The sequence below is a fragment of the Hemitrygon akajei genome, chromosome 8 (genome assembly GCF_048418815.1).
Source record: "Hemitrygon akajei chromosome 8, sHemAka1.3, whole genome shotgun sequence".
In the NCBI taxonomy this organism is placed as follows: domain Eukaryota; kingdom Metazoa; phylum Chordata; class Chondrichthyes; order Myliobatiformes; family Dasyatidae; genus Hemitrygon; species Hemitrygon akajei.
The window spans coordinates 68,190,394-68,202,988 of record NC_133131.1 but is presented as its reverse complement, the minus strand read 5'-3'; the positions used below and the strand labels follow the sequence as shown (position 1 = coordinate 68,202,988).

At 39.7% G+C, this 12,595-nt stretch overlaps 1 protein-coding gene across 2 annotated transcripts in view; it reads right to left on the bottom strand.

The window, feature by feature from the left end:
* LOC140731954 (AT-rich interactive domain-containing protein 2-like) overlaps positions 1-12,595 on the bottom strand; it is a 322,272-nt gene that overhangs the window by 101,969 nt on the left and 207,708 nt on the right. For both annotated transcript variants that reach the window (XM_073053964.1, XM_073053965.1), the window contains exon 7: positions 922-991. In XM_073053964.1, coding sequence (XP_072910065.1) covers positions 922-991 — 70 coding nt within the window. The remainder of the gene's footprint in view (positions 1-921; positions 992-12,595) is intronic.

Below are 12,595 nucleotides of genomic sequence, written 5' to 3'. Positions count from 1 at the left end.
AGAATGACTAAATTCTGGAATGGTTCTGGAAGACTGAAAAGTTGCAAATGTCACTCTACTCTTCAAGAAAGAAACGCAGGAAATTATTTGCCAGGTAGTCTGACTTCAATGGTTGAGAAGAAATTGGAGTCCATTATTAAGGATGAGGGTTCATTGAATTTCGAGGCACATGATAAAGTAGGCCAAAGTTAGCATGATTTCCTTATATGGGGAAAGCAAAGGTTTTGGGGAGAAGGTACAAGAATAGGGTTAAGAAGGAAAATAAATCAGCTTTGATCAAATGGCAGAGTAGGCTCAATGGGAAAATGACCTAATTTTGCTCCTATGTCTTTTGATCTAAAATATATCTTAATATCTCTCAAAAATTGCTCCACTGTTCTTAGCCTTCATCCCATCAAGGCAGGGTGTTATTGAAAAAGCCTCTTCTTGAATCTCCGCGACCATAACAAGCCCTCTTCTCAGTGTTACCATCAGATAGGAGGTACAGGAGCCTGAAGGCACACACTCAACAATTCAGGAACAGCATTTCCCCCTCTGCCATCTGATTTCTGAATGGCCATCGAACCCATGAACACTACCTCACTAATTCAGTTTTTTTCTATATTATCATGTATTGCATTGTACTGCTGCTGCAAAGTTAACACCCCATATCCCAGTGATATTAAACCTAATTCTGATCCTGAACCAACACATTCTAAACTGATTTTCTCCATTAATGGATCTAGTTTTAAAGTCTCATATTTTATAAGATGCTTCCTACACAGTGTTCATTTCTAAGTAAAATTTTACCTTACAACACAAGAGACTGTTGAGCAAATGCTCATAAACACGTCAGTAAGTCCTGGCAACCTTTAGGTCTGTGACTTGTATTAACTGTTTATTTCTCACCATCGCCATTGCTGTTTATCAACTCTGTCTTACCTTTAGATTTGTGATTTTTATCTCCAACAAGCTCCCGGACTTCTTGGTCTTCTACAGTATCTTTCCAAAACTGTTAAGAATTTTCTAAGTTTAGTATTTTCAGGATACCACCATGTTAGACATAAATCATTCCAAATATTTCAGTTTCCAAAGTTAATGCATTCATATATTAATGTTTATAAACTTTATTTTTAAAACTTTGATAAGTGTTTTATATTGAAACTTAAACTTTAAGCAAATTTAGTTTTCCAAAATCAGACCTCTTAAAAATTCTTTAATGCATCATGTACTTAAAAAATATATAATATTAAACATTCAGCTAAATAATAAAATTACACATTTCTGTACACATGCTTAATGCAAAGAACTCCAAATTGGGTAAACAAAGTAAAATGTAACATAACTAATAGAACAAATTCAATATAAAAAGTTATTGGTTTAAAAAAAACTGAATGGTTTCGATTCAATTTAACAAATTGTATATTTCACTGGCAGAGTGAACTTCATAACAAGGGACACAAGAACAACTCCAGATGCTAGAAATCTGGATCCACACACAAAATTCAGGAGGAACTCAGGCCAGGCAGCACCTATGGAGGAAGATGAACAGTTGATGTTTTGGGCCCTAATCCTTCATCGGGACTGAAATGGAAGGAGCAGGCCAAAATAACAGTAGAATAGCAGGGGAGGGAGGAGCAGGAGCTAGCAGGTAATAGGTGGATCTAGAGGGGGAAGGCAGGAGGGCGAGGGAGTGGGAGTGGGAAGGGGAAGGAATAATAAAGAGAAGTGATAGGTGGGGGGGAAGCAAAGGAATCTGATAACAGAAGATAATAGACCTGCATCCAGTCTCTGTGTCCTACAATAACTCTAACTTCCGATAATCTCTTCTCTTATTCTTCTAACCTCTGCTCAATCTCTCCTACAACAAACCCATTATCCTTGGAACCAGTTAGTGAATCTTCACTGAACTTTCTCTAAGCCTAGAATATCCTTTTTGGTAAGGTATTCAGAATTCTAAAATATTTTCTGCGCAAGTCCTATATACGTAATTGCAGTTGGATATCTCTATTTCTGTACTCAAATGTTCTTTAATAAAAGCTAACAGAGTATTTGCCGTCCTAATTGCTTATTGCACCTGCATTTAGCTTTAAACAAGTTGAGTACCTGGACAGCTAGGTCCTTTCAAAAATGAACATTACCCAAATCACTCAACATTTAAAAGAATGATCTGATGTTGTCTGTTTTGGGCACACAGTAGATAACATCTCATTTTTCCCCACACTTCATTACATCTCCGATTGTCTTGGCCACTCACTTAATTTGTATTCCCTTGAGGATTCTTTACATCCTTCTTCCTACTCAAAATCCCACCTAGTTTTGTATTATCAGCAAACTTGGAAACATGATATTTGATCCCCTTTGACAAACTGTTGAAAGAGATTATGAGCAATTGTGGCCCAAGCACTGATCTATGCAGCACCCTAGTAACTAAAACCTGTCAACCCTGAAAAAAATTCCCACTCATTGCTTTTGTCTGATAATCACTTCTCAGTCCATGCCTATGTATTACACCCAGCTCCACATGCTCCAAGCTTATTGAACAATGCCCTGTGATGTTAGCAAAAGCTTTCAATATAATAGCCATTGGCTCCCACTTCTCTATTCAAATAAGCACATCTTCAAAGGAAGTGCAATTAGACAATTGTGATTTTCTTTTCATAAATTCATACTCTGTTCAATCTTAGTACTCTTTTCAAGTTACACACACAAAATGCTGGTGGAACACAGCAGGCCATACAGCATCTATAGGGAGAAGCACTGTCGACGTTTCTGGCCGAGACCCTTCATCAGGACTTTTCAGTCCTGACGGAAAAAGAAGTAGATTTGTAAAATTGTTGTAAAATCCTATCTGGTTTATTATAGGCTTTAAGTAGGTTTTCTCAGATAAGATTTTACAACAATCTAGTGGCTTCAAAGTCACAAATTCTGCACATACTGTATATTGTTTTAAAAAAAGGCAAATCCCATTTTAACTTCCACAGATATCATAATGGGATTGTTTATCCAGACACCTTGATTAAGTTCCTTGACTGATTACTGTAACATCAAAATGCCCCCATAAAGCACTGCACTGTATATAAAATAAAATCTGGCAGTCTCTATTTTCAAATCAGATAGGCTCGCTTTTAAGTTAAAAGCACAAAGCTGGCAGTTATGCAATGTTAATTGTGATCCAGCTGGAAGCTCCCATTCCTCATACTCCTTCCATGTATAGGTAAGTACTGCTGTCTGATCCCCACACAGAGAAATTCACCATTTGGCAGATGTTTTACTTGTAATGGAACTGTATTATGTGTGATTAGTTGGAAAAAAAAGTAGTTTCAGGGCAAAACATCAGTAATAGGTTCCTTACAGAACATAAATTCCTAGTTTATACAATCTAAAGGTCAAGAGAACTTAACAAAGCTCAACTTAAAGCAAAGAATACTGCAAATACTCAGCAGGTGAAGCCCCACCTGTGGATACAGAAATACAGGTAAATATTTCACAAACGCTGTTAGCCTGTAACAAATACCTCTTGATCTCTTGAGTATCTCCTAGCATTTCTTGATTTTAACTTTCATAGCATCTGCAGTTATTTGCTTTGATATGACTTAAATTTCTTAGATTACATTTCAGTTAATTCTCTTTGTACTTAAATCTGCAGGGAGAGACCTGTTCTTATTTTGCTAATTAAATTCTAATCACTGTTGTAAAAATCCTTGTTTTATTGCTAAACTGATAGCATTATCGATTATATTTGGAACAGAGCACCTAATCAGAAAAGTTTTGTATATTTAAATTAATGTTAATTATTATATAGGTTAATTTAAATATATACAAAACTTTTAATAATAATTAAGAATCATACCTCCTTAAGATCACATCAGAAATTGCTCAGCTGATGGCTGCCATCATGAGAAAATGCTAATAAATATGTCAGTAAGTACCTTTGCCTAATATACTAGGCTCCAAGTCATAAAGCTCATCTTCCTCTTTGCCCAAATAAATGTAAACCTAATTTGGTTGCTCTCAGAAGTCAACAACATACTCAAGGGCTGCATCTGATACAGGAATGTTTCTGTCTGGCCCACTGACTAACCAAGCTTACCGTTTGCCAAGCAACACTTACCTGCTGCAGCATTGTTTCCCTAAAAGTTCACCTCAGATAGTGTGGCTCTGTTACACACAGAGCCTTCTGCTGGAAAAGGCAACCCAACTCAAAAGATTTGACAGCTGGTTAAATTTCACACCCAGATTTACTGCCATCAAATGGCTTTGTGAATGAAAATATTCAAACACTTATTAAAATGAAATATGGTTAATATCTTATAAACATTAAAACACCTGAAATCTGAAAAGAATTAAATCCATTTAAATACATCTATGCCAGCAATACATTTCATTCAAATCAATTCATTTAAGAAAACACAAACACTCTGAAGTTTATCCACTTCCTTGGAAGCTATAGGTTACTAAAATGATTGTAGTCAGTGAATCAGCAACAAACCTAATCTGAAGAAGATTCAGCACCAGAATTCCCTGATGCATCTGCTGGGCAACAGTAAAAAATAGCACTTGGTCAATCAATGAGGAGTTCAACATTAGTGAATAGATGGGATAATAATAGTCAGGGTTTCTCAGCAAGTTCAACAATTCACAATTACACAAGTTATCTGGACTGCCAATAATGCACTCGCCCAAAAAAAGCTGTACCCCATTTGTAGTAAAGTCTATTGAGTATTGGAAGGTGAATAGTTTTCAAATTCATTGGGAGTTGAGACATTCTTTTTGTATTATTGCAAGGGACTTTTCAGCATCTGGGAATCATATTCCACAATTTAGTGCACCATAGTAGCATAGTGGTTAGCACAACGTTTTATAATACCAGCGACCCAGGTTCATTTCCCACTACTGTCTTTAGGAAGTTTGTACGTTCTTTGTGACCATGTGGGCTTCCTCTAGGTGCTCTGGTTTCCTCCCACAATCCAAAGACATTTGGGTTGGTAGGTTCAAACACAAAAAAAAACTACTGACACGAGGAAATCTGCAGATGCTGGAAATTCAAGCAACACACACAAAATGCTGGTGGAACACAGCAGGCCAGACAGCATCTATAGGGAGAAGCACTGTCGATCTTTCGGGCTGAGGGTTCCACCAGCATTTTGTGTGTGTTGCTTGAAAAAACTACTGATACCTTTTATGATCTCACTGATTCTCCCAACTGCCTGGACTACACCTTGTCCCATCCTGTCAATTGTGAAACTACCGTTCCCTTCTCTCAGTTCCTCCATTTCTGCCACATCTATTCTCAGCATTCCAGAACTAATGAGATTTCCTCCTTCTTCAAAAAAAGGAGTTTTACTTCCTTCACCATCAACACTGCTCTCTCCTGCATCTCTTCCATTTGGCACACGTCTGCCCTCACTCCACCTTCACACCATTCCACCAGGGATAGTTTCTTCGTCTTTATCTACCACTCCACTAGCCTAAAGCTAGTGTATGATACCATATCATATGATATGATATCATCATATCAGAGCATCTATCCTGAGACCAGCACAGAAGTGTTATCACAAAGAAGGCTTAAATGCACCTCTACTTTCTTGGAAGTTTGCACAGAATTGGCATTCCACCAAAAATGTTGACAAACTTCTACAGATGCACAGTGGAGAGCATCCTAACTGGTTGCATCATGGACTGGGTGTGCAATCTTTAATGGTCAAGAATGGAAGCTATGCCCTCTTGTATTTTCCATTTCCAAAAGACCGACTAACTACCCTTCTCTGCCTTTCATAATTTTATATACTCTGTCAGCTCATCAATCACCCTCTAACATTCCAGAGAAAGCAATCCAAGCTCGTTCAATCTCTCTTAACCAGCAAAAGTTCTAGTGAACCTCTTGAGCACTCTCTCCAAACCAATCTCTGGTCCACATTCTTTGTGAAATGGGGACCAGAACTTCACAACATTCTTATATGGCTTAACCAAAGGTCTTGGGGACTTTTCTATCGTAACATCCTGCAAGAGACCCAACTCCTCTTCCTTGACATCAACATGCCTAAAATATCAGCATTTCCCCTCCTAGATCTTACCATATACAACGTTCTTCTACTTGGTGAATACTGATGAAAACCACTTCCCTTTAGCTCCATGCATAAATTCCTTCCTTTGTCCTTGAGTGTTCCTAGCCTTGCCTCTAGTTATCTCTTATTTTTAATATATAAAAAGCCTTGGGAGATTTCCTTAATCCTATTCACCGAGAACATTTCATGGCTCGTTTTAGATCTGTTGATTCTCTATTTAATTTTTTTCCTGCTTCCTTTATGTACCTCAAGGAACATAGATGATTTCACTTCCTAAACCTTTTGTTTGCTTCCCTTCTCTTTTTAACTAAATCTGCAGTTTCTCAACTATTATTGCAGTCAAATTAAATCATCAGTCACCTAAAAGTACACAGAATTAGATAGCCATGAAATTATATACAAAGATATCTAATTTATTCAGATAAGTTAGGGTGGCACGTTAGCATGGCCGCATTAAAGCACCAGAAAACCAGGTTCAATTCTACCGCTGCCTGTAAAGAGTCTATCTGTCCTCCCCATGACCATGTGGGTTTCCTCCAGGTGCTTTGGTTTCCTTCCATATTCTAAAGACAGGTTAGTAGGTAATTGGTCACATGGGTATAATTGGACAGGGCAGACTCACTGCACTGGAAAGGCCTGCTACCATCGTATTTCTAAACAAATTAAGTAAGGTTTCCAGAGAAGTATTAGTACATTCTACACAGTCTTACAATTTTGTTACATCTCTACTTGGATATGCAATGTAAAATAACAAAACCAGAGTCAGAGTCATACAGCACAGAAACAGGACCTTCAACCCAATCATATACGCCGACCAAGATTTCCATCCATGATAATCTCTGAAATTACCTGATGTGACTAATGGATTTTTTGCCTTAAGGAACCTCACTATACCAGCTGCCAGGCCCTTTGAGCTCTCTACCAGTCTCAGATTTTTCATATTATATGAGCACTGCCATCCATCCACTGAAATGTCTGCTCAGCCCAAACCCCTATTTTCCTTCCCCATCAGATATGGGCTTGACCCCAGAGAACAAGCCCAGCCTACAATAATGTTGGGTTTCCACAGATATACTTCTGCATTTATCAACCAGTGACGTAATAGCCAAAATGAGCACGGTATTTAAATCAACCACTGAAGGACTCATTAGACCTTTCACATCAGACAATTCCTTTCCCTCATTGCACAGAAACAAGAGAACTTGTCTTTAAAGCCTCTGCCCTAGCTACGGGAAACTCTCCTCCAATTCTTCGTGCTCGCCTACACTTCTGTCTTCTCTGAAAGTAAGGATGAACTATGCCTTTCCAGGTGCCCAATCGTACCAAACAGATCCACTCCATCCCATCCTTGCTAGTATGGACTAACAGATTTATCAAAACACAGTTCAATGAGGATAACTTACTTTAACTGCACTTAAAACCGTAATCAACAATTCATCTGGGCTGCAGATATCCACCCTGCTCAGATCACAAGCATTAGTTGTGGATAATCTCTATGAATAGCACCAAAGCTGAATCGCTGCGGCGTCCATAATCAAGTATCTTAATCACTTTCCCAGATACTAGTTCAAACAGAGACTTAAACACACAAACCACTTAATCAATTCTTACAGCAAATACACAGTATTCAGGGAATCAAATCCCAGGTGAACTTCATAATGAAATCCCCTTTTACCGAGCATCTCTAAAGACACAGCTCCTTAAGACCCTTGCTGACAGCCACTGGACTCAGAGCCACCTTTCTCAAATTCCATACGTCTAAGGTCAGTATGAACTGGATCCCACCAAAACCGGGAAGTTGCAATTTCTCAAACATCGAAACCCCAATCTGTGCAAAAATTGTAAATACTACCCCCATGCAATTAGCTGTCAGGGAGAAGTAACAGATCATACACTGCATACAATTATAAAGAAAGTACATTTATAAATTTCACTATATTGAACAGTTAGTAGGGAAAAAGAAAAGAAAAATAATTAAAAGGGTCCATTACAATTAATCCAGTCCAAATACAGACAGTCCCCGGGTTATGTATGAGTTCCGTTCCTGAGTCCGTCTTTAAGTCGGATTTGTACGTAAGTCGGAACAAGTACATCCGGTATTATTAGCGTCAGTTAGTCAAACGTTTGTCTTAGTATATAGTATGTATTTTATCTTTCTATGCATATAAAACACTTAAGAAACGTATGTATTCCAATAATTAAACCACTGCGTGACTTAGTAATAATTGTAGCTTTCATCAGGGCAGGGCCTTCCACAGGCTCCATTATTCTCACTTTATCCGTAATCCTTTAAAATTGTTCCGATCATTGACCAACTGTAGCCTAACGCTTTTCCAATGACTGATGGTGTTTCATTTCTTTCCAAACGCTTTATTATTTCCACTTTATTTTCAATAGCAATCGCTTCCTGTCAATGGAACAGAAACACTGCAGGTCCCGAGCTGCACCGGCTCCCGAGGTCGCTAAGGACCACCGCACTGAGACAGGCTAAATGGGACAAGTGGGAGCTGTGCTGGGTTTGGGTATTTGAGCCTCCACAATATTCTGAGTGGAAATTTAAATTGGAGGTGGCAGTGTTTTTTTTTTACAAGGTTGAGTTGCGAGCTCGACATCAACCTGGCACGGATAGTACAAGAGTCACTGGATCGACATCAACCCGGCATGGGAGTGGTCTATCACTGGATCAAACTCAGAAACCTCCGTTCTCGAGCCCAGCGCTAATCTCACTGCGCCACCAGCCGACCGAAATGGGGGGGTGGGGTCAGGGTGAATCTTACTAAGAAAAACTTAAGCTAAATACAAAGTTAAATACTCAACACAGTGTCAACGGCAACGACTTAAAATGGTGGACGGCATTGCGATCTGACTTAAAATGGCAGATGGTGTTCTCCTTCCTCGGTTCATAAGTATGAGTTGTCCGTAAGTTGGATGTTCATAACTTGGGGACTACCTGTATGCACATAAAATGGAGCTCATCTTGAAGTTACCTTTAACTCACAGGCTGGTCCCACGGTCTGCGCGAAAGCACACACCACCTTCCGACTGTCACTTGAAATCCATCTGAACAAATGGGCTCCCCCACCGGTAAACTTACTGGGATATTCTCATCCAAGTCATTTATATATAAGACCACAAGACATAGGAGCAGAACTAGGCCATTCAGCCCAGTGAGTTTGCTCCACCATTCCATCAGGGCTGATCCAGGATCCCACTCAGCCCCATACACCTGCCTTCTTGCTATATCCTTGAATGCCCTGACCAATCCGGAAACAATCAACTTCCGCCTCAAATACACACACAGACTTAACCTCCACCATAATGTGTGGCAGAGCATTCCACAGATTTACTACTCTCTGGCTAAAAAAAAAATCATCCTTACCTCTGTTCTGAAGGGTCACCCCTCAATTTTGAGGGTGTGCCCCAATTGTGGATACCCCACCATAGGAAACATCTTCCCCCATTAGTCCTTTCAATATTCTGTAGGTTTCAATGAGATTTCCCGCATTCTTCTAAACTCCGGTGAGTACAGGCCCAAAGCTGCCAAATGCTCCTCATATGTTAACCCCTTCATTCCCAAAATCATCCTCAAGAACCTCCTCTGGATCTCTCCAATGACAACACATCCTTTCTGAGATATGGGGCCCAAAACTGTTGACAAGTGCAGCCTGACTAGTGCCTTATAAAGGCTCACATTATCTCCTTGCTTTTAAATTCCACTCCCCTTGTAATAAATGCCAACATTGCAATTACCTTCTTTACCAGAGACTCATCCTGTAAATTAACCTTCAGGGAGTCTTGTGTGAGGACTCCCAAGTCCCTCTGTTGGATGCTTGATGTTTGAACCATCTCCTATTTAGATAATAGTCCACACTACTGTTCCTTTTACCATAATGCATATCATGCATTTCCCAACACTTTATTCCATCTGCCACTTTTTTTGCCCATTCTTCCAATTTGTCTAACTCCTGCTGCAATCCCATCTTTTCCTCAGCACTACCTACCCCTCCATCTATCTTCCTATTATCAGCAAACTTTGCCACAAAGCCATCAATTCCATTATCCAAATCACTGACAAACAATGTGAAAAGCAGTGGGCCCAATACTGACCCCTGAGGAACACCACCAGTCACCAGCAGCCAACCCTTTTATTTCCCTTTTATCTCCACTCACTGCCTCCTGCCATTCCACTATCCAAGCCAGTATCTTTCCAGTAACACTACAGGATTTTATCTTGTTAAGCAGCCTCATGTGTAGCACCTTATCAAATGCCTTCTGAAAATCCAAGTAAATGACATCTACTGCCTCTCCTTTGTCCACCCTGCCTGTTACTTCTTCGAAGAACTCTAACAGATTTGTCAGGCAAGATTTCCCTTCACAGAAACCATGCTGACTTTGACTTATTTTATCATTAGCCTCCAAGTACCTCAAAACTTCATCCTCAATAATAGACTCCAAGACTTTCCCAACCACTGAGAGCAGAATGACATTTGCAATCTTCCAGCCCCCGGAACCATGCCAGAATCAAATGATTCTTCAAAGATCATGACCAATGCATCCGTTATCTCTTCAGCAACCTCTCTCAGGACTCTGGGATGTAGTCCACCTGGCCCAGGTGATTTATCCACCTTAAGACCTTTAAGGTTGTCTAGCACTTTTCTCTTTGTAATAGTAATGGCACTCACTTCCACTCCCTGACACTCATGGACCTCTGACACACTGCTCATGCTTTCCATAGTGAAGACAGATGCAAAAGTACCCACTAAGTTCATCTGCCATTTCTTTGTTCTCCATTACTACCTCATCAGCATCATTTTCCAGTTGCCCTACATCAACTCTCACCTCTCTTTTACTCTTTATATAACTGAAAAAAACTTTTGGTATCCTGCTTTATATTATTGGCTACACTGTCCTCATATTTCATCTTTTCCCTTAATAGTTTTTTAGATGCTGTTTATTGGATTTTAAAAACTTCTCAATCATCCAACTTCCACTCACTTCTGCTACCTTATATGCCATTTCTTTGGCTTTTGTGCAGTTCTTAACTTCCTTTGTCAGACACAGTTAACTACCCCTGCCATTTAAGAACTTTTTCTTCTGCCTATCCTGTGCTATCTATCCTGTGCCTTGTGAACTATTCCCATAAAGTTCAGCCATCTCTACTCTGCTATCATCACCACCAGTATCCTCCTCTAATCCACCTGGGCATGCTCCCCTCTCATGCCTCTGGAATTCCCTTTATTCCACTGCCATACAGATTCATGTGAGTTATGCTTCTCCCTTTCAAATTGCAGTATAAATTCAGCCATATTATGGCCACTGCCTCCTAAGGGCTCCTTTACGTTAAGTTCTCTAATAAGATCTGGGTATTACACAACACTCAATCTAAGACAGCCTTTCCCTGAGTAGGCTCAAGCACAAGCTGCTCTCACAAACCATCCCGTAAGCACTCAACAAATCCCCTCTCGCAGTCCGACATCTTGCAAATTGAAACCCCCATTACAATTGTATCATTACCCTTATTACATGCCTCTTCCAGCTCTCTTTGCAATCTCAACCCCACATCTTGGCTACTATTTTGAAGCCTATATATGATTCCCATAATGAATTTTTTTACCCTTGCAATTTCTTAACTCCACCCACAAAGATTCAACACTCTCTAACCCTATGTCACTTCTTTCTAAAGATGTAAATCCATTTCTTACCAACAGAACCACATCACCGCCTATGCCTCCTGCAAATGCAGCGCTCCCGATAAATTTCCCCCAATGGATGGTAGGGAAACACCTACGATCCTCTCAGCTGTTCTCACATTCTTTAGTAGGGACTTCTGGTCCGATGCTTGACTGCTCCAATATCAGATGGAAATGCAACACGTCAGATTGCTCTCAATGGTGTTCCTGTAAAACGCAGCTAAGATGGGGGTTGGGGGGGGGGGGGGGGGGGGGACCCTTGCTTACCTCCACTTCATAAAAAGATTGGGAAAAGCAAGGCTCCCACCTTCCTCCTCCCTGCACTGCATGAAAGAACTGGAATTTTATAAATGAATAGCTACATAAAAAGCCCAACAAAAGTCTATGAAGTACACATTTTCACATGCATCCTAGTGAAACCAATTTCTAAACTAGATAATAAGAGTGGGCTCTAAAGCTCAATTGTCTATTTATTAGTAACAAGTGAGCAAATGAATTTCAGGGTTGTATATGTTGACATGTATGTACTTTAATAAATTTACTTTGTATTTTCAAGTCACTGAAGAGATCCAAATATACAATTTTTTTTAAAAAAATGACCATACAGGATAAATTTACTAAATTTTGTTTGTTTGTGCTGTGTCATATGACGTGGGTGATCATGGTCTTTCCATGACCATGATTGATCTTGGCAAATTCTACAGAAATAGTTTGCCATGCCTTCACACGACAGATGACCTTAGCCATTATCAATAGCCTTTGGAGATTGTCTGCCTGGCAACAGTGGTTGCATAACCAGGATTTGTGATATGCACCAGCTGGTCATACAACCATCCGCCACCTGTTCTCATGGCTTCA